Source organism: Tasmannia lanceolata, unplaced genomic scaffold, assembly GCF_043159265.1.
Source record: "Tasmannia lanceolata isolate RefF3 unplaced genomic scaffold, GAP_Taslan_0.1 ptg000015l, whole genome shotgun sequence".
Classification (NCBI taxonomy): Eukaryota; Viridiplantae; Streptophyta; class Magnoliopsida; order Canellales; family Winteraceae; genus Tasmannia; species Tasmannia lanceolata.
This window is the reverse complement of record NW_027518692.1, coordinates 64,294,313-64,315,444: the sequence shown is the minus strand read 5'-3', so window position 1 is coordinate 64,315,444 and position 21,132 is coordinate 64,294,313. Positions and strand designations below refer to the sequence as shown.

Sequence of the window (21,132 nt, the reverse complement as noted above, 5' to 3'; positions counted from 1 at the left end):
GAGTCTGAGTAAGGGATATGGTTAGATGGGGAAGGGATTAGGCACCCCTCATGCCCTGGTTAACTCGGTCTCTTTACTTAACAAGATTTGTGTTTGAGTTGCACCAATTTGAGTACGACCAAATCTGGATTTGAGTCGCACCAATTTTGGTTCAAGTAAGCCATGGACCGTTCCCTATATTCATCTCAATATCTAACAATCTCAAGAATCGTAGCATTCAGATTTATTACTTTTTACAAAAAAATTGTTTTACACTACCCATTTTAGATCAAAAGAAACAGTTCCTCTTATATCACAAGCAATTCAGGTAAGCAACATTGCGACAATTTTTAGTAAGAGCCCTGAAAAATGAATTTTTGAGAAGGGCGGTGACATCCCCCCCCCCCCCCCCATTCTACTACCGATACAACGCAAAACGTGATTCAACAAGAAAACGGAATGGCAAAAATTCGAGTTTAATACGGTATTGGTTCAAAGAAATCCTTGAACAAGGTAGGCCCACCAATATTTTTCAAAATGAACTATACGGCTCACACCATGGGATGATCCCAACCGTCCATTTGATGGGCTATAGTGTAAATAGGTTGAACCCCAAAAAATCATTTCCATACGATGATCCTAGCCCTCTAATCTGAAGCGAAACTGCATATTATGGAAACATGTATAGATTGTACGGTTGCGATCATTCTTTGGAAGTGATTTTGAGGCACAACCTATTTACATTGTGACCTATCAAATGGAGAGTTTGGATCTTCCTATGGTGTGGACCGTACACTTTATTTTGAAAAATATGAGTGGGGCCTACAACAGGGCCTTAATGTTGCCCTACAACCCAAACTAACTCATTTCTTGAATTCTTCCTAATTTTCTCAGTGATAAAATTCGCTGAAAAAACGGAAGAATAAGAAGCATTGCAGAAGGGCTTCTTATATGGTGACCGTTTTTTATTGGTGGGGCCGTGACAGTATGGAATGAAGTTGATCACACTTTGTATAATTGTAGGTCCCTTGGGTGGGCCGTACTATGAATAATAGCAAAGAGCGGTGGATCCCAAAGCGGTGATAAAATAGAAAAGGTAAGGTGGCTATTTTGGTCATTTCATCTATTTAAAACTCAAAAATCAAAGCCGTGTCACTTTCGGCGGAAAATGGGTGGGAAAGGCATCGTCTTTTATCTCAAAAGCACTTACGGCTTTCCCTATTAAAAGCCGTCTAAAATCATTGTCCAAAACTCGGGCGAAGCCTTCAAAATTGAAACTCTCAAAAACAATAACTGATGAAACGTTTTCTGCAACGTGTTCTCATTTCAAATTAAAAAAAAGGAACAAAGTAATCCACTTACGAAGTCATAGATGTTTTATTTGCGTTATTTGCGTCATTTCAATAACACTCGTTGCGTAAAACGTGATTGTTCAAAAAGAAATATGCAAAATAAATATGATATCAGCACAACCATGTATTAATAGTTGCACGTCTTAGCTTGTCTTCTCTTTTAAATTGGCTTGTGAGAGCTTTTTGCCAACCCGAACCTGACCCAACCCAAACCAAGTTCAACCCGACCCAACCCGAGATTTTAAGCTTAAAAACTAAAAAAAATATTAAAAATTTCGAATTGAACTCGAGTCGGGTTGCCCAAGCCCTCAACCCAGGTTGAGAAAACCCAACCTGAGCCTGAACCCAACTTGAACTCAACCCAACCCGAGTTTTTTCCAGGTTGAACCCGCCGGGTTCGGGTTGAGCCCGCCTGAGTTGCACCCCTAACTGTAATAATCTTTCGACAACTCTTTAAATCCTAAAAGGCAAGATGGTTTAATGGAAGGGATTTGCTAGCGTCTATCGCAGAAGGCATTTCGCACTAGGCTCACTTTTCAACAAATTTTTCTTCATTCACGAGGTGGCTGCTGTCAGATACAACAAACAATCTGCGAAATGCCTTTTGCAATGGACGCTAGCAAATCCCTTAATGGAAAAATCAAAACATGGACTTGATCGCACACACGTGGCACTTAGTGCTTGCTTAAGGTTGAATTCAACATATAGGAGACGCACTTCCCTTACTACATCTTATTAGCACTTCTCTTTTATTGGTTTAGATTTTGATAATGGTCGAGAGAGTCCATGAGTCTGTTGGGGCCTGGGTAGAACTCATCCTCAAAAGCTAGCCATTAAGGAGAGGGTGCCCAAATATCTATAAACCCATCAACATCCCTTTTACTTTACCGATGTGGGATCTTTTCATTTGCATGGAACCCAAAGGATCACTCGTACAATCCCAAATGGACTTAATAGAAGCTAAACGGGGGAAGTGATATATCCGCCCCTTTTGATCATCACGAACGCCCCCTATCAGTGTATTAATGACTAAAGAGAGGCTGTTGTACTTATGTGCAGAATCCAATGCCCCCTCATTTGGGCTCTGTTCACTTGTCTTCTTGAGAAAGGAAAGGAGAAGAAAGTAAGCCAAATTTTTCTGTGATTAGACATGATTTGACATTTTTCGCTGTTCACTTGTTTTCTCGGGAAATCATAATTACACAGGTGGAAAATATAAATAATGACGTGGAAAACCATCTTTCTTGTACTTTCCCTCTAAATTTTCTCACCAAAAGGGTGAGAAAATCACTTTCCTGAGAAAACCACTTTGCCTGCATACTTTTTTTTCCTTTCTCGGCAAAGTGAAGAAAAGAATTTGTGAGAAAATTCCACATTAGATTCTTTCTAATTTTCTACATTAAATTCTTTTCTCACAAAAGGAATTTTCTCACAGATTCTTTTCTTTTCTTTTCTTTTTCAGTTTTCCACATTAGATTCTTTTCCTTCTTTTTTTTTTCTGCAGCTAGAAAACAAGTGAACAGAGCCCAACATAGGGTGGCGGAGAGCATGGGAAAGGTCGAAGGAGTCAATTTTTTTTCTACTAAAAACGACTTATGAGTTATGACAAGCGAAACGTTTGTGTTTTTTTTTTTTTTTTTGGGTATTACCTCTTGTCAACGCTCCACAGTGGGGAGAGAGCACGGGAAAGGAGGCGATTTCGGATTGGTAATTAACTTCCGAGCCACGTGGCAACCGCGGGCAGATATTTGAATCGCCGTCCCATCATTTTGCCAGGGGTGTACACGGGCAGCTAAACCTGCCCGGAACCTTTCACGCAATTTCCCTTCTTTAATAAAGTCTCTCTCTCTCTCTCTCTCTCTCTCTCTCTCTCTCGTGCATTTAATCTGATCGTTCACACCTTTTCTTTTTCTGTTATTTTTTTTCCGCCCCTAGGTAGGTAGCTCCGCTACCAGCTTCGAGTCCGAGCCCTAACTTTGGGTTTCCTCTTCCTCGACGACTGATACTAAAAAATGGGGGCCTGAAGTTTTCTTTTTTCTAGGGCAGATTACAAACCCCGTGAAATTTACAAAGCTCTGTAGCTTATTCGGTTTCACATGAGGTTTCTTTCACTCGTTTTTTCACGATCTATTTCGTAGACTACTCATCGAAATTTCACATCCAAGAGATTTGGAGAAGAAAGCCCCCTGCTAATTTCAGATAGATTCGTAGAGAGAGGTAGAGTTTCTTCAATCGTTTCATTTTTTCCATTTCCGTTTTCTTCTGCTTTATTTCTTTGACGATCGATGCAAATCATCGAGGCGATGTGCTGTTAGTGGTCGATTCTCTTCTTTACATACCAGGATTTTCCTTTCCCAACACACAACGATTTCCAATCTGCTTTTTTTTCCCCGTTTTCAGGAAAATAATTACTTGTTCAGTCAGGATTCTGTGCAAATTTTTCTTATTGCCCTGGAACGATCTTTCTATACTTTACTACTATTTTCGTTTTGAGGCATAAATCGGCGTTACTATTTATTTTCTATGTCCTGCGGTTGCTATATGCATGCACTTCGGCTATTACTCCTTTGCTTCGATTATTATAAAATTAATATCATCTTGTTTCGTTCATGTATGGATGATCCATGCTATTCTGTAATCAAAACACTAATTCAGGTTATTTCTCTTATTTTCGCTAGCTTTGTATCTCTGAGCATCTGCTGCTTGTCAGGATTCATATAATATTTGGGGGTGGACTTTAAATATGGAGTAAAGCTGGCTATATGCCATGTTTTCTGGAATTTTGGCTGGATCTGTTTTGCAATTAATGTGCTTCAACTGTTGATTTCTTCTTGCTAATTTGCCCTGGACAAATTCCTGCATGCATTCTGTTTCGAGCTGAGCTCATGGGGAGCTGCATTTCAACAGTTAGTTTTACTAGTGGTAGTAGTAGTAGTGGTGGTGGTGGTGGTGGTGGTGAGAGAAGATCATCATCATGTTTTCCACTCAGATCACACAGGAACAAAAGAACAAAGGCTTCCTTCTCGAAACAGATCATCAACTTGGAGCAGTTGCCTCAGATACCCAACCAAATTTTCACAAATGGAAAGAGCAGAACTTCTTGTATTTATACCCAGCAAGGACGCAAGGGCATTAATCAGGATGCCATGGTTGTGTGGGAAGTAAGTTGTGTTTTCCACTTTTCCCAATGGCGAGCTTTGTTTATCTGCTGATTCTATCTTCTTTAAACTCGTGTATGTTTCTGTTGCACTCAGGAATTTGTTTCAGAAGATGCTATCTTTTGTGGTGTATTTGATGGGCATGGCCCACATGGACATCTCGTCGCACGGAAAGTGAGGGAAGCACTGCCGCTGAAATTGCTGTCATTCTTGCAATCTCAGGAGTCAACGGGAAATGATGCAGGTAGTAATTGTTTTAATAGGAAGGTGAAAACAGGTTCAGGAGATTCCTTGGCTTCTGTGAAGGACAGCCCATCTGAGGATCCGTATCTCTCATTGTGGAGCGATGCTTTCGTGAAATCATACAAAGCCATGGACAAGGAGTTGAGGTCTCACTCTACTGTGGATTGCTTTTGCAGTGGTAGCACTGCTGTCACTTTGGTCAAACAGGTGAGGCCCGCACAACTCAGCCCATTCCCCGTCTTACTTTCCTTCTCCTTATGTCTATATATATTTTCTTTTTGTTTTGTTCAGGGGTTGAATCTTTTCATGGGATACATTGGAGATTCTCGGGCGGTTTTGGGATCCAGGGATAGCAGTGATTCTATAGTTGCTGTACAGTTGACAGTTGATCTAAAGCCCGACCTGCCGAGTATGTCTATTAAGTTTGTTTAGCAGAATTGCATGGAATGGAAACTTACTCTGATTTCATCTTAACTTTCAGGGGAGGCCGAGCGAATCAAACGGTGTAAAGGCAGGGTGTTTGCGCTACAAGACGAACCTGAAGTGCAGAGGGTCTGGCTGCCATTTGATGATGCCCCCGGATTAGCAATGGCTAGGGCTTTTGGGGATTTCTGTCTGAAGGACTATGGAGTGATATCTGTACCTGAATTTTCCCACAGGTTGCTTACAGAAAGGGATCACTTTGTTGTGCTGGCATCTGATGGAGTAAGTGTCTTGATCTGTATCGATTGTGTGTGGGATTTACCTTTTCATCCATATTCTGAAATTCATGTTAGCAGAATGGAAATTGATGGTTATGACAACTTTTCTTGCATTGAATTTGTGTATATTGCTGATTTAAAATTTAAATTTTGGTTTCTGAAGTGCAACACAATGAGGAGTGACAAATGACAAAGAAAACCAACAATACATGCTCTAATACTCAAAACACAATGAGGAGAGACAAACGACAAATAAAACTGATAAGGAAAGCTCTAATACACAACTTCTATGCTATATAAATCACCTCCTTTACATCATAGAAGTGTCTACTGTGCATGAATTTCAACTTTGAATGCTGAAGTGAATTGAAATTGAAAGAAATTTCCGTTCCTGCCACAGCTGAAGTGGGAAGCTTGTGAGCTTTAAAGTATCTGAAACTGATTGGTGCTAGGAACTATAGTTACATGAAGATGGGCATATTTTCACTATTGTGTAAATTAGTGTCTACTAGTACTTGAACTTCCATTGACGAGACCTTGATGCTTCGTACGATTGAAACCCATAGTTTTAGTTCCTACTTTGATTCAATCTAATTACTTCGCTTCCTGTTTATACTTCATGGATGTCCCAATCCTATTCCTTAAGGATGTTGTTTTTACTTTTAACATGTAGTTTGAGAATTGTAGTTTGATGAAGTCTTGTGCAATTTCTTGTCAGGAACTCATTTTCTAGGAGTTAATGGCCTATGGACGTAGTGTTTTGTTTGGGAATTGTGCTAGTCATTTACTTCACCTGTGTTAATGGGTTACTGGTAGCTTAGGGAAGCTAAGATTTGTTAAATCTTGTTAATCTCGGATTTGGAATGTAGGGTATATTTATAAATTCGCCATGTTGGATCCATCCATGGTCTTGCGGCATGCAATGAAATGTGCCATCTTTGAGAATCTATCGACCACAACCATAATGGAATCAACTCCTCTTTGTGTGTGAGGGAGACCAAGAACGAAATCCATACTCACGTCTATCCACGGAGCAGTAGGTATGGGAAGGGGAGTGTAAAGCTCGGCATTGGTAACTTCACCCTTCGACTTTTGGCAAATATAACACCTCTCAACTTACCTAGTGACATCACGATGCAGCTTTGGCCAAAAGAAATGGGAATCGATCATAGCGTAGCTTTTGTCTCGTCCAAATGTCCCATACCATGACACTCGACGAGAATCTTCTCGCGTAGAGAGTAAACAGGAACACATAAGCGAACACCCTTGAAGAGAAATCCATCCTGGATGTGATCATGATCTTTGTGCCCCGCTAGTGTCGCCATGTAAATAGCCCCAAAGTCTGGATCGTCAGCATAAAGGTCAGGAAAAACATCAAATCCATGTACCTCTACGCGCATCGTGCTAAGTAGAGCCACTCGACGTCTCAAGGCATTGACCACTCTATTGCTAGTGCCAGCCTTGTGCTTTATGATGAATGTGAACTCCTGTAGATATCCAACCCATTTTGCATGCCTTCGATTGAGCGTTTGCTGGGCTAATATGCTTGAGCGCCTCATGATCAGAAGATAAGATATACTCCCAATGCGCTAGGTAGTGCCATCAATTCTTCAATGCTTGCACATTAGCGTAAAACTCAATATCATAAGTAGAATAATTAAATCTCGCACCATTGAGTTTTTCACTATAAAAACAACTGACCTTCCCTCTTGGCTCAAAACGGCTCCAATGCCCACATGGGAAGCATCATTATCCACTTGGAAAACCTTCTCAAAATCTGGCAAGCTAAAACTGGAGTTGTAGTCATCTTTTCCTTGATAAGTCGAAAGCTATCATCAGCTGCTGACATCCAAGTGAAGGGTTGTTTTGTCTTCATGCAGTCGGTGATGGGTGCTATGAGACTGCGGAAATCACGAATGAAGCGCCAATAAAAAGAAGTGAGTCCAGGAAAACTACGGACCTCCTGAAATGAACGCGGCACTGGCCACTCTAAAATGACATTCACCTTGTCTTGATCAGCCTTCACTCCTGCATCTGAAATGATAAAAGCAAGAAAGAACACTTGATTAGTAATAAAAGTGCACTTCATAAAGTTTATGTATAACTTATCTCGTCGCAAAGTCTCTGGCACTTCACGCAAGTGTTAGACGTGGGTGTCCGTCGAGGGGCTACAAATCAGGATGTCGTCAAAGTAGACAACGACAAACCATCTAATAAAAGGCCGCAACACTTGGTTCATAAACCTCATAAAGGTGCTAGGCGCACTTGACAACTCGTACAGCATCACCAACCATTCATAAAGGCCCTCATGTGTCTTGAAAGCAATTTTCCTCTCATCTCCCTGGCGAATCCGAATCTGGTGATACCCACTCTTTAGGTCCAACTTGGAAAAGACCTTTTCACCCGCGATTTGGTCAAGCATGTCATCAAGTTGAGGAATCAGATACCAATATTTCATCGTTATCTTGTTAATGGCACGACTGTTAATGCACATGCACCAAGACACGTCCTTTGGTGTGAGCAAAGCCGGCACGGCACAAGGATTCATACTTTCCCTAATTAGCCCCTTGCTCATGGCCTCCATTACTTGCCGATGTAACTCTTGGTGTTCTTGTGGGCTCATACGGTATGCAGGTCGGTTCGACAAACTTGCATCTGGCACTAGGTCAATCTGGCGTTGTATGTCACGCATGGGAGAGGTAGGCATGATGGAAGCTCTTCTGGCATAATATCGGCAAACTCGGTTAAGAGGGGCTTTAACCACATCGGGTGGTGGTTGGGGCGAGGAACCCTATTTACTGATCAATGCATACACCACTCCACTCTCCATTTCTTCCATGAAATTGTTAATAGATAGGAAGTTACTGGCCTCCCCCATCGCGGGTTTGGTCAAGCTACTATCTCTCATGGGAGCGAGAGTGATTTTTACATTGTCCATATAAGAGGTGTATGTTTTTTTTTCTCCCATCATGATTAACACTACGATCAAATTGCCATGGTCTACCCAATAAAAGATGACAAGCATCCATGGCAACTACATCACACCAAATATTATAGAAATATCGTTTTCCAATCGAAAATGAAACCAAACAACAAGTCGGCACGGTTACCTCGTTCCCTTTCTTAAACCAAGAAAGCTTGTAGGGCCTGAGCTTTAACTTTGTTACCGCCTCATGTGAGATAATATTCTCACTATTGCCTCCATCGATGATCAACTTGCACACCTTTCCACCGATTGTACAAGTTGTATGGAAAATGTTACTACATAGCCAATCTTCATCAACATCTTGCTTGGGCACCAAAAGGGTCTTTCAAATCATCGAGGCCTCTTCTGTATCTCCATAGACAAGCTCATCTCCATCAATCTCATCTTCTTCCTCATCATAAACGGCATGGCCAACGTCATCAAATTCGGCATCTCTAACGTCCTCAATTATCAATTGTTTGGCTTTGGCGCGACATTCCGATACGTGATGGCCTAGCTCATTGCATCGAAAACAACGACCCGATCTCATCGTTTGACCTCGATTGCTTGGGCCAAAATTGTTCCACTTACTTCCAGAATCGGTAGTAGCGCCTTGGGAGAGGCGTGGAGCTTGATGCCCCCATTCACCATTCATTGGCTGAGTTGGATTGAACGGAATCACTTCTCGGAGATGGCCGTGGCTTACCGTCCCACGATCCCCCAACCTTGGTCCTCTCCTAGATAGTTGTCTTTCTGCTGCACTAGCTCACAGATATTCTTCCTCCACCGTCCAAAGTGGATGGAGGGCAAGCAAGTCTTGGATGTTTTGCCGCAAGCCGCCAATGTAGCGTGAGGCTTGTTGTTCTTCAGTCTCCATCAAATCAGCCCTAGTGATGAGTTGATAGAACTCATTCGTGTAATCCACCACGGAATGGCTCCCTTGTTTCAAATTTCGAAAGCTATCATAGATCGTTTGCATGTAGTGGAAGGGGAGGAATGTCTTCTCCATTGCTTTCTTCATCTTCTCCCACTCGACAATTTTGGGCTTTCCTTGTCGTTCGCGATTCACTTTGAGTTGTTCCCACTAGGAAGATGCTCGGCCACACAATTTGATTGTGACTAGTTTCACCTTTCGATCTTCAGGAACATCTTTTAAATTAAAGATCCGCTCCACGGTTTGCAACGAATCGATGAAATCATCAGGTTGAACGCCGCCATAGAATTCGGGCATTTCAATCTTGAAACCCATCTCCCATCGGCAATAATCCATACGCCTATCATGAAGTGGATTCTCGGCAATCTTCATCTTGTGTATGTGGTTCTTTGTGCCAAACTCTGTCATGAAGTGGATTTTCAAAGACACCCTCGGACCTAGAGGCATCGTCCTCTTGGATGCGGGCTTCAAGTAGCATAATCCTTTGCGTTAAATCTTCTACTTAGACCTGGCAAACGGGTGGGTCGGGCCGGGTCAACCCGCGGGTGATGCGGGTGCGGGTCCACGGGTCGGGTGAGGAAATGACCCGCATTTTTGCGGGTCAGAATTTAGGTGACCCGCGCGGCTCGCGGGTGGGCCGGGTCAACCCGCGGGTCACCCGCAAATATATGGGATTGTAATAATTATCCGATTTGACCGCATCTGTTTTCTTCCGTAATTGTCATAACCTTTTATATTTATTTGTATTTTTTTCGTAATTTTAGAACTTTATAAACATTTCTAGGTAATTTTTCATTTAAAACTTTATAATTTAGCTATTTTACTTTTCTGTGTGTAATGATTACTTTTTTTTGTTTTTTTTTATTTGCTAGCAACATTTGCCATGTGCGCATCGTTGCACGAAGATGGCCACATGCCGAGAAGTTGCCATAGGAGAAGTTTGGTAGCAAATTCTTGTAAAATAAAAAACCGAAGGAAATGTTATCCACAATACTGTTTTCTTATAAGCGCACTCTCACTTTATTAAAAGTATGGTATGGCCCACACCATAGGATGATCCAAACCGTCCATTAGATGGGCCATAGCTTAAATAGGTTATGCTCAAAAAATCATTTTCATAGGATGATCCTAACCCTCCAATCTGAATGTTAGAGGGTTGATCCTAACCCTCTATAGATCGGAGGGTTAGAATCAACCAAATGGAAATAATTTTGGGGCATAACCTATTTAGGCTATGGCCCATCTAATGGACGGTTTGGATAATCCTATGGTGCGGGCCATACCGTACTTTTTATAAAGTGAGGAGTTCCCTCGGAAAAAACAGTAGTGCTGATAACATTCTGAAGAAAAATTAAAAAATACGTAAAAATGCAGGTGCCCGCGGGTTGACCCGACCCGACCCGACCCGTGTTTTTGCGGGTTGGGTCACCCGCGGGTTAGTTTTTCACGGGTCGCTAAAACTTAGACCCGTGCCCGCAAATTTGCGGGTGGGTCGGGTCGACCCGTGGGCACAGGTCGCTTTTGCCAGGTCTACTTCTACTTGCCGTTGGAGTTGATCATTCTCCATAGTTAGATCAGGTTGAGATCCTGGAGGGGTGGCGATCTCATCCAAACGTCGTGTACGGCGCTGCAGAGGCATCCTTAGCTCTGATAGCCACTAACATCAACCACTAACATCAGAACCACTCGCAATCCACGAAAGAAGAAAATCAAATGCTAAGAACAATCGTGAGGCTTGATAGGCAACTCACGTTTTGGAGGAAACTCCAATGGATACTAAGAGAAAATCTCTTAACGAACACAATTCATTCAATCTGCAAAAATCTCCTCTGCTGTCCGGTCTTCCTTCTTTTACAATGTAGAATTGTAGTATCATTCTATTCTAGTTAAATGCTAAAACAAGAAACAATCCTCTATAGTGAGGAAAAGACAAATTAATATAGAAACTAGCTTATAGGACTAAAACTTAAATTAGTGTGCTATTAGAATAGTTGTTGTGACACCTTTTCACAAAATCAGCAACGTCCATTTGGAAAGGCAACTTGTAAAGGTATGTAAAGAAGGAAAAAGCAACCTGCAAATGCATGCATAGTTTTCATGTTACGGTCCCATTATTAGCAACACCACCACTCACTATTGGCCACACCATCACTCGTCCAGATGAATTCCTAATAATATGAAAGAACTACCAAAGATGAAAGGCACCTCATTTGGCAACTAGTCATGGGCCCTTTTTGGATGGTTCATCCATGCCATGTGGGCATCAATGATGTGTCAATGTATTCCTGCATCAAGAAGTCTGTGTGGCATGGCGGACATGCATCTTGACTTGGTGGGGCCCCACAAATATGGCACTTTTGTTGGATTAGATACAAGTTAGGCTATTGGTAATGTAATGGGGAATGGAATGGGTAGCATACAACAGATATTTCTATTGTATGTAGAGGGTGGTACTGTTGTAGCCTGTTAGGGGACTGCTTGTCCCTTATTTGGCACTCTTTGGAATAGTAAATGTCAATTTTCAAAAAAAAAAAAAAAGTTAATCCTAATAGTGGGAAGTAGGATTTAGATGCACAAACGTTCGACATCCATTGGAATTTCTAGTGCCGAAGGCTATCGATACATCGTTTGGTAGCCAATATTGCATTGAAATTCCAGGAGACTTCCCAACATGTTTCAAACATAATTATTGCTTTTTTGGCCATGTAGCACTTATGTCCCCCTTCTCAAATTCAAACCAAATTCTACCAAAAAGGTAAAATTTTAGTAGTAGAATAGTAGAAAAGGTGTTTTTCCTCTTTCTCTCTCTTCCCTGTCTCTCTCTCTGTCTCTTCACTCTCTATATTGGTAACGACACCCCTACTTTTTCCATTACTCTTTGACAGGATTGCCACACAACCAAGCACTACTTACCACTATTCCACTATTCTTTTTTTTTTGAATAAGGCAGATTTATATTAAAATAGAACCGAGATGGTCCTGAAGAGAAACAAAGAGAAGAGAAGAAATTACAATAAGTCAAGGAGGAAGATAATCAAACCACTCTAAACCTGCCCTAAAAACACCTCCCCTAGCTAGAGAATCTGCTTCAACATTGGTTGATCTCCTAACATGGTCAAACACAATAGAAGAACCCTGAACCAGATCCTCGATCTCCTCGAAAAGCAGCAAAAATCTCTAAGGAGGGATTGCCTCACCCGAAAGCCAGCGAATTACATTTAAGGAATCCCCTTCCACAATAATTTTGTCAAAAGCCGAGCTAGCCAAATATTTGATCCCGCAGTGGGCTGCTCTGACCTCTGCTTCATTTGAGTCCGCTACTCCGATAGGACCCGAGTAAGCCCAAAGAACTTCCCCCTTGACATTTCTGCATAAACCCCCAATTCCTGCGTCTCCAGGGTTGCCAAGAGACGAACCATTGAAGTTAAGCTTCAATTGCCCATCTGAAGGAGGAGACCAGGATTGGAAGATTTTCACTTTGCTAACCCCTTCCTTACAGATGATTGCCCATCCTTCCCAAAGGTCGAAAGCTGAAACAAAACGAAACAAAGGGAGGCTCCGAGCCCAGGATATAACAGCAGCTATCAGCTTTACATAAATCCAATAGGGAGACCTTGCCACGCCTTCAAAGACCCGCGCATTCCTCTCTTTCCACAAGAACCACCACGACGCCAGAAGGCACATCTTCCAGAGGATCCGGCCTTTCTTTCTCCAAGGATTCCACTCCAACTCCTAATGAAGTCTGCCAAGGTTTTGGATGGGACCCAGCAGACCTCAAAGCGAGCGAAAATGAGACCCCAAATGACTCTAGCTACCTTCCAATGAATGAAAAGGTGATCTATTGATTTGCCTTCGGATAAGCAGAGAGGACAGTGATCTACCAAATACATTCCACGCTTCCTCAAAAAATCCATTGTCTGAATACGACCATTGCAAACTGACCACCCAAAGAAAGCAACTCTCGGCGGACAGCAGAATTTTCGAATTGTGGAAGACGAAGGCTCAACTATACTAAAAATCATGTGATGGTAAAAAGATTTAACTGAAAATACACCAGAAGGGCTCCAAATCCAAACTCGTCTATCAGCACCCGCTTTCTTAATATAGGAAGCTTCTAATAGAGATAGGAATTCTTGGAGAGAATTTAGTTCTCTATCGAAAAAGGCTCTTCTAAACTTGGGAGTCCAGACCACTTTCGCATTCACTCTTTCAAAGCAGTCCTTGACCCAAGCCCCTTTCTGAGATGACACCATAAATAACTCAGGGTAAAGCTCCTTGAAAGGCGCAGCCGAGCACCAAGGATCCAGCCAAAAACGAATCCTATCCCCCACATAGACTTTGAAACGAATGCCTTTCGAAAAAAGAGCCTCCTCTTTCAAAATATCCCTCCACACCAAGACGCCCTTGAATTTGTAATTGTCAGAGGAGCACCAGTTTCCTTTCAAGAACCCATACTTACTTCCAACAACTCTAACCCACAAAGACGACTGTTCTTCGCCAAACCGCCAAAGCCACTTTCCCAATAGAGCCTTGTTAAAACCTTGAACCCTCCTAAGACCCAATCCTCCATTTTTTATAGGGAGACAAACCGCACTCCATTTAACCAAAGGAATCCCTTTTGAAGAACCGGATCCTCCCCACAAAAATCTTCTCTGGATTTGTTCAATTCTCTGAGCTACACTCACAGGACATTTAAAAAGAGAAAGAAAATATATCGGAATATTTAATAAAACTGCCTTTAGGAGAACCAGCTTACCACCTTTGGATACCAAGCTGCGCTTCCAGGTTTCCAATCTCCGCTCAATTCTGTGAATAATGGGGATCCATAAATTTTTGTTTGGTCTTCTCACGCCAAGCGGAAGGCCTAGATACGAAGCTGGTAGAAAGTCGAAGGCACAACCCAGGATAACTGCATAGGAGGAAGCGTCGCACTCGGGAACGTTGATTGCGTACAGCCTGGATTTCGCGAAATTAGATCTTTGACCCGAAACCAACTCATAACACCTGAAGATTGCTTTCAGATTTAGAATCTGGGAGACAACCGGAGGGCAAAACAGGAGAGTATCGTCCGCAAATTGAAGAATCGATACTTCGACCCTATTGTTGCCGATTAGAAACCCTTCGAAGAGACCCAACTCACTCCCTTTTTTCATCAATCTGCAAAGGGATTCTGCTACTATCACAAAAAGAAAAGGAGACAATGGGTCTCCCTGCCTCAAACCTCTAGTTGATTTGAAAAATCCTTCGGCGGAGCCGTTGATCAGCACAGAGAACCAAGCAGACGCTAAACAGTTTCGGATCCACCATCTCTAACTGCCACCAAAGCCCATTCTACCCAGCAGATAATCTAAAGCTCCCCAGTCCACCCTGTCATAGGCTTTCTCCATATCAAGCTTGCAGAGAATCCCTCCTTCCCCATTCCTTCTGTAATAATCGATAGCTTCATTAGCTATCAAAGAACAATCAAGAATTTGTTTGTTACTTATGAAAGCACTTTGACAGTCCGAAATAATTGATGGTAAAACCACTTTGAGGCGATCCGCTAAAACCTTGGCAAGAACTTTGTACAGGCTGCCCACCAAACTAATCGGACGAAAATCCGATACTTTTGATGCCCCTTCGATCTTTGGAATTAGTGAAATAAAAGTAGCATCCATCCCTTTGTCAAGAACTGCTCCCTCAAAGAATTCATGGAAAAATTTTAGTAAGTCAGATTTAACAGCTTCCCAACATAGTTGAAAAAAAGGCGAAACAGAAACCATCTGGACCAGGAGCTTTATCTTTTGGTAAAGAGAACAATGCTTTCCTAATTTCCTCTTCAGAAAATGGAATTTCCAACAAAGCAGATTCCTCCAAGCTTAAACTATCAAACATAATCTCTTGAGGAATTGGACGAAGCATCCCTTCAGCTGAGTACAAAGACCTGTAAAAATCAGTAATTTCCGCAATAATCTTCTCCTTATCCGACACACAGACCCCCTCAACTACTAAAGATTCAATTCTGTTTCTTCTCTTGCGGGTGCTGGCCATTGCATGGAAATAAGCTGTATTTTTGTCACCCTCAGACAACCACTGGACTCGGGATTTTTGACGCCAAGAAATTTCTTCGAGCAGCAGCAGCTCTCTGTGCTCTTGACTTAATCTTCCTCGCTCCTCAAAGTCTTCTTTTGACGCCAGACCACACTCTTCTAGAGCATTCAGCTCCAGCATTCTATCCTCCAGGAACCTCTTCCTGCCATGGTCAAGCTCCTTCTTCTCCGTAGCCCACTCTTTAAATTTTGACTCAAGGAATCTTAATTTTTTGCCAATGATTACATCAGCGGACCTTCAAAGACGTCATCAGACCACCATCTTACTAATCGAGCCTCCATAAGGGAATCTTCCAACCATGCTAGCTCAAATCTAAAAGGAACCGGACCCCACGACTCCATTTTAGGATCTAAAAGAATAGGGCAATGGTCAAAAACTGAATGAGCTAGAACTTTCTGATAGACCTCCGGAATGCTTGCCAACCAGTCTCCCGAAAGTAAGAATCTGTCGAGCCTGCTCTTGAGCGAACCTCTGGCCCAAGTGAAAGATGCACCGCCCAACGGCAGGTCCACCAACTCATTAATCGCGATAAAATCAAAAAAGTCTCTCATACCTGAATTGACTCGCTGGCAACCTAACCGATCCCCCATTTCTAAAATTTCATTGAAATCTCCCCCAATACACCAAGGGAAAGAACAGAGATTTCTCATCTTTACCAATTCCTCCCAAAAAAGACTCTTTTCAGCTGATGATGAAGGACCGTAGACTCCAGAGAATAACCAAACAGAATTGTCATCCGACTTTCGGAAAGCTACTGAAAGAGAAAAAACTCCACGCCATACATCCTTAATGACCCATTTAACCCAAGCCTCCAGAATGCCCCCCGAAGCTCCTTTAGAAGCTAAGAAAGCAAAGTCCCACTCATTTTTGAACCCCAGGCTTCTCATGTCTATTCTACTAATATGCTCCAGCTTTGTTTCCTGAAGGCACACAACTTCAGGTCTCCAAAGTTTAATTAATTCTTTAATTTGGTTTCTTTTCTCCTGTAAACCCAAACCATTAGTATTCCATGATAGGATCTTCATTGACAATCTTAAACAGAGGTAATCTTCCCTACCCTGACACCAAGGGCTCTCCCTTTTTTCTTGGTTTTAGGGTCTTTACTAAGCGACCCTGAGTCGTAATTGATATTAGATTTTAACCTTACCAGCTCTCATTCCTTCCTTTTCAAAGTTGCTTCAGAAAGGGAATTTGAACTTGAAAAGCCCCCAACCTCCCTGAGCTCAGCCTCCTTGATACTAGATCTGTATTCCTCTTCAGGGCCCGTAAAAACTAAGCCCAGGTTATGACTAATTTGCAAAGTGTGACCTACCATCAGATCAACCACATCCTGATGAGAGCCAGACCCATTAACATTCTCAGGCAAAACAGGAGAAGGCTCAGAAACGAAAGGCATTAAAAAAGACACTGCCTTGCTACACTACCTCAGAGAAGAGAGATGAGAGAAGCTTCCGAGCGATACCCTTACGAGAAGACGAAGAGGATGCTCCCTAGCCCAACCAGAGAAGCAATTCACCAGCCCTCCAAAACCACTGAGATCAATCAACACCTTTTTGTAACCCTTAGAGCAAAGAAGGAATGAATTGCCAACGGGAAGAAGAAAAGTAGAAGCCCTAAGCTCGCCATGATTCGCCACTAGATTACTCCTCCTCTGACCTTCCCCCTCAACAGCCTCTTCTATCTCGAAATTCAGTCTGGTTCGAAGACCACCCACTAAAATTAAATCCTGAAAACACCTCTGAGCCATGGAGCCCTTCAAGGAAGAAGAAGAAGAACCATATGAAAAATCCTCCCCACAGACTGGTAGCTACAAATGATCTGCTGGAGAGTCATAAGTTCGATCCCTGAGTCTATCGGGAATCAAAGCCTGGGAAGGGTCCGAACTATTCCACTATTCTTTGCGTGGTAATTCTAGACAAATCAAATGTTTGTATCCTCCCGTACTTACCACTATTCTTTGAGTGATAATTCTAGACAAATCAAATGTTTGTATCCTCCCGTTTGACTTATTAATCCACTACTCTCCGAGCCACTCCCGCGCAACCAAACAGAGCCGAACCTTGTAAATTCATGTGTTCTTTGTGTATTGTTGCTCTCTTGTGAATTTTGTGTTTGTTTCCATATTGCCTTTGATTGTGTTATTGGATCGGATATCTTCTTCTAATGAATATTGTTCCGCACACACGCGCACGCCCACACACACATATATATATATATATATATATATATATATATATATATATAGAGAGAGAGAGAGAGAGAGAGGGAGAGAGAGAGAGAGAGAGAGAGAGAGAGAGAGAGAGAGAGAGGAATATGTTCGTGCGCTCAAGCTCTAATAGGAAATGGTGCGCTTGAGTGCACCAATCACATGGGTCCCACAATTTCTGTGAGGATCCAAACCATTCATTTGCAAGGCCCTATCATAGATAGGGTGTGCACCAAAAATCAGCTCCATTGAATCATCCTAACCCCTCCCAAAGTGGAGGGCAAAAATGGGAAGATTTGTGGTCTGTCCATTTTGACCTCCACAAATGGATGGGTTAGGATGATCCTATGGAGCTGATTTTTTGTACACACCCTATCTATGTAAGGCCCTTTCTAGTGAATGCTTTGGATCATCCTAACAATCTGGGTCTCATTGGTTTGAGAGCTCAAGCTCACCATAAGGTTCCAACGCTCAAGCTCACAATCCTTTTCCTCATATATATATATATATATATATATATGTCTGTGTGGACACACGAGTGCAGAAACAGGATGGGGGTCACATTTTTGTGGAGATCAAAACCATTCATTTGGAAGGACATTACATGGATAAGGTGTATATATATATATATATATATATATATATATATATATATATATATATATATATACGTTCCTGCACACGGGCACACCTTATCCATGGAATGTCCTTCCAAATGAATGGTTTTGATCCCCACAAAAATGTGACCCCCATCCTGTTTCCGCACTCGTGTGTAGGTAACTTACCTGCACACGTTTGTAGGAACCTCTCTCTCTCTCTCTCTCTCTCTCTCTCTCTATATATATATATATATATATATATATATATATATATATATATATATATATATATATATATGGGAAAGGTGTTTGTGAGCGGCCCCTCATATAAGCTTATATGAGGTGACAGCTAGAAACACGCTAGGCCCACATTTTTGTGGTGATCCAAACCATTCATTTGATAGGCCTTGACATAGATAGGGTGTACCCAAAAAATCAGCTGCATAGGATCATCCCAACCCTTTGAACTGTGGAGGTGAAAAATGGAAAATTTTGGGCAAATTTATAACGGCCCATTTTCACCTCCCCACTATGAATGGTTAGGGTGATCCAGACCACTCATTTGACTTATTATTCCACTACTCTCCGAGCCACTCCCGCGCAACCAAACATAGCCAAACCTTGTAAATTCATGTGTTCTTTGTGTATTGTTGCTCTCTTGTGAATTTTGTGGTTGTTTCCATATTACCAATATAGAGAGAAAAGTAAAATACAGTGGAGGGCATATTGTTTGGGTGATCCAGACCACTCATTTGATTGGCCCTCCCATAGATAGGGTGTCCACAAAAAATCAGCTCCATAGGACCATCCTAACCCTACGATTTGTGGAGGTAAAATGAACGTGTATAAACCTTCACAAATATGTCCATTTTCTGCCTCCACGGTTCGAAGGGTTAGGATGATCCTATGGAGCTGATTTTTTGTGGACACCATATCTATGTGAGGGCCAATCAAATGAATGGTTTGGATCACCGAAACAATGCGGGCCTCCACTGTATTTTAAGCTAGTGAGTAGATAACTTTTCTACACTTGTGTGTAGAAACCGTTCTCTCTCTCTCTCTCTCTCTCTCTCTCTATATATATATATATATATATATATATATATATATATATATATGAGAAAACAGTTCCAACACATGTGTAGAGAGTTCTCTACACACTAGCTTAAAATACAGTGGGGGCCCACATTGTTTGGGTGATCCAAGCCATCCATTTTAAAGGCCCTCACATAGATAGGGTGTCTACAAAAAATCAGATCCATAGGATCATTCCAACCCTACGATTTGTGGAGGTAAAATGGATGTCTTTAAACCTTCACAAATTAGTCCATTTTTTGCCTCCACAGTTCGAATGGTTAGGATGATCCTATGGATCTGATTTTTTGTGGACACCCTATCTATGTGAGGGCCTTAAAAATGAATGGTTTGGATCACCCAAATAATGTGGCCCCCACTGTATTTTAAGCTAGTTTGTAGATAACTTATCTACACATGTGTAGGAACCGTTCTCTCTCTCTCTCTCTCTCTCTCTCTCTCTCTCTCTATATATATATATATATATATATATATATATATATATATATATATAAAATATGAAGGGGATTTTGAGATGTAGAAGGGACTTCTATCAATTGGATTTTCAGATAGTTTTGGAATATTTTGGTGTGTATTGCTCCAGAGATTGAATATTCTAGGGTAGAGTTTACCAATATCTATTATTTATTCTTGCTTCGATATTTCTTGGTGTAAACTTGGGGTGGGAAGTTTGGATGTGTTTTGTGATAAAAGACATCACGGCCTCTACAAACCCGACACTCTGATATAGTGCCAAGCAAATAATAAAAAAGAGCTCTTCAGTTATAATTGTGCTGATATCGCATACATGCCTGACAGGGCTATATTCTAAAAAAATGGAGTAATTGGAATGAATTTCTATTGCAGGTATGGGATGTGTTAAGTAATGAAGAAGTGGTTGAGATTGTGTTCATGGCTCCAACACGATCATCAGCTGCACGGGTTGTTGTGGAGTCTGCTGTTCGTGAATGGAAGCTCAAATACCCAACCTCGAAGATGGATGACTGTGCGGTGGTTTGCTTGTATTTGGATGGGAAAATGGACTCTGAATCTGAGCCAGAGGAGCTGAGCATCTCTGCAGCCACCAATCACAGCTATCATTCTCAGGTGAATGAATCCGATGATGGGCAGAACCCAGCAGAGTCATCATATCTGCAGCGGAATTTCACGGTCAGGTCGGCTGAAGACAGCAACCTGGTAAGTGGGACAGCCATTGAAATTGTTGAAGGAGGAGAGGGAGGGTCTGAGGATCACAACTGGTTGGGTTTGGAAGGCGTTACACGTGTGAATTCGCTTGTTCAGCTTCCAAGATTTTCCCAAGAGAGGGCAAACACTTAATTCATACATTTCCTTGAGGTGATCTATTTTCTAACTAACTAACAGGTCGCTCTCATCCTATCTTGAAAGCAATTCAAAATTCCTTCACTCCCAAGTGTAGGTTGCCATTGAGATTGAGTTGTGGATGAAAAGGTCTGCATGAAAGCGTGTTTGTCTTTTGTTGCATTTTTCGTTTAGCAAATATTCTCGAATTCGAAACTAGTATGGAAATCCATCTTTCGCTGGATCTCTCTTTCTGTAATTATTTTATGAGAATTCAGATCACAAGCTGTGTTTTGCAGAGCGCCAGAGCCCTGTTTGTTTTGGATTTTTAGAGCCGAATTTGAGTCCAAAAACTGATAACTGGACTCAAAATTAAAGCTGCTTTTTGTTTTGATTTAAGACCTAAATGAAGGGGGGGATATGATTTTGATTACCGACTGTGAGTCCAAAACTGATTATTATACTTAAAATTATATTGAAAACAAACAAGGCTTAAACGTAAAAAAAAAAA

General features: G+C 41.7%; 1 protein-coding gene across 1 annotated transcript; it reads left to right on the top strand.

Annotated features, from left to right (window-relative positions):
* Positions 1–3,194: 3,194 nt before the first annotated feature.
* On the top strand, positions 3,195–20,919 carry LOC143893032 (putative protein phosphatase 2C 52). Its single transcript, XM_077397973.1, has 6 exons — positions 3,195–3,548; positions 4,010–4,492; positions 4,586–4,939; positions 5,024–5,141; positions 5,214–5,437; positions 20,169–20,919. The coding sequence occupies exons 2-6, from the start codon at positions 4,217–4,219 to the stop codon at positions 20,637–20,639; spliced, it is 1,443 nt and encodes a 480-aa protein (XP_077254088.1). The 5' UTR covers positions 3,195–3,548; positions 4,010–4,216; the 3' UTR covers positions 20,640–20,919.
* Positions 20,920–21,132: the final 213 nt, after the last annotated feature.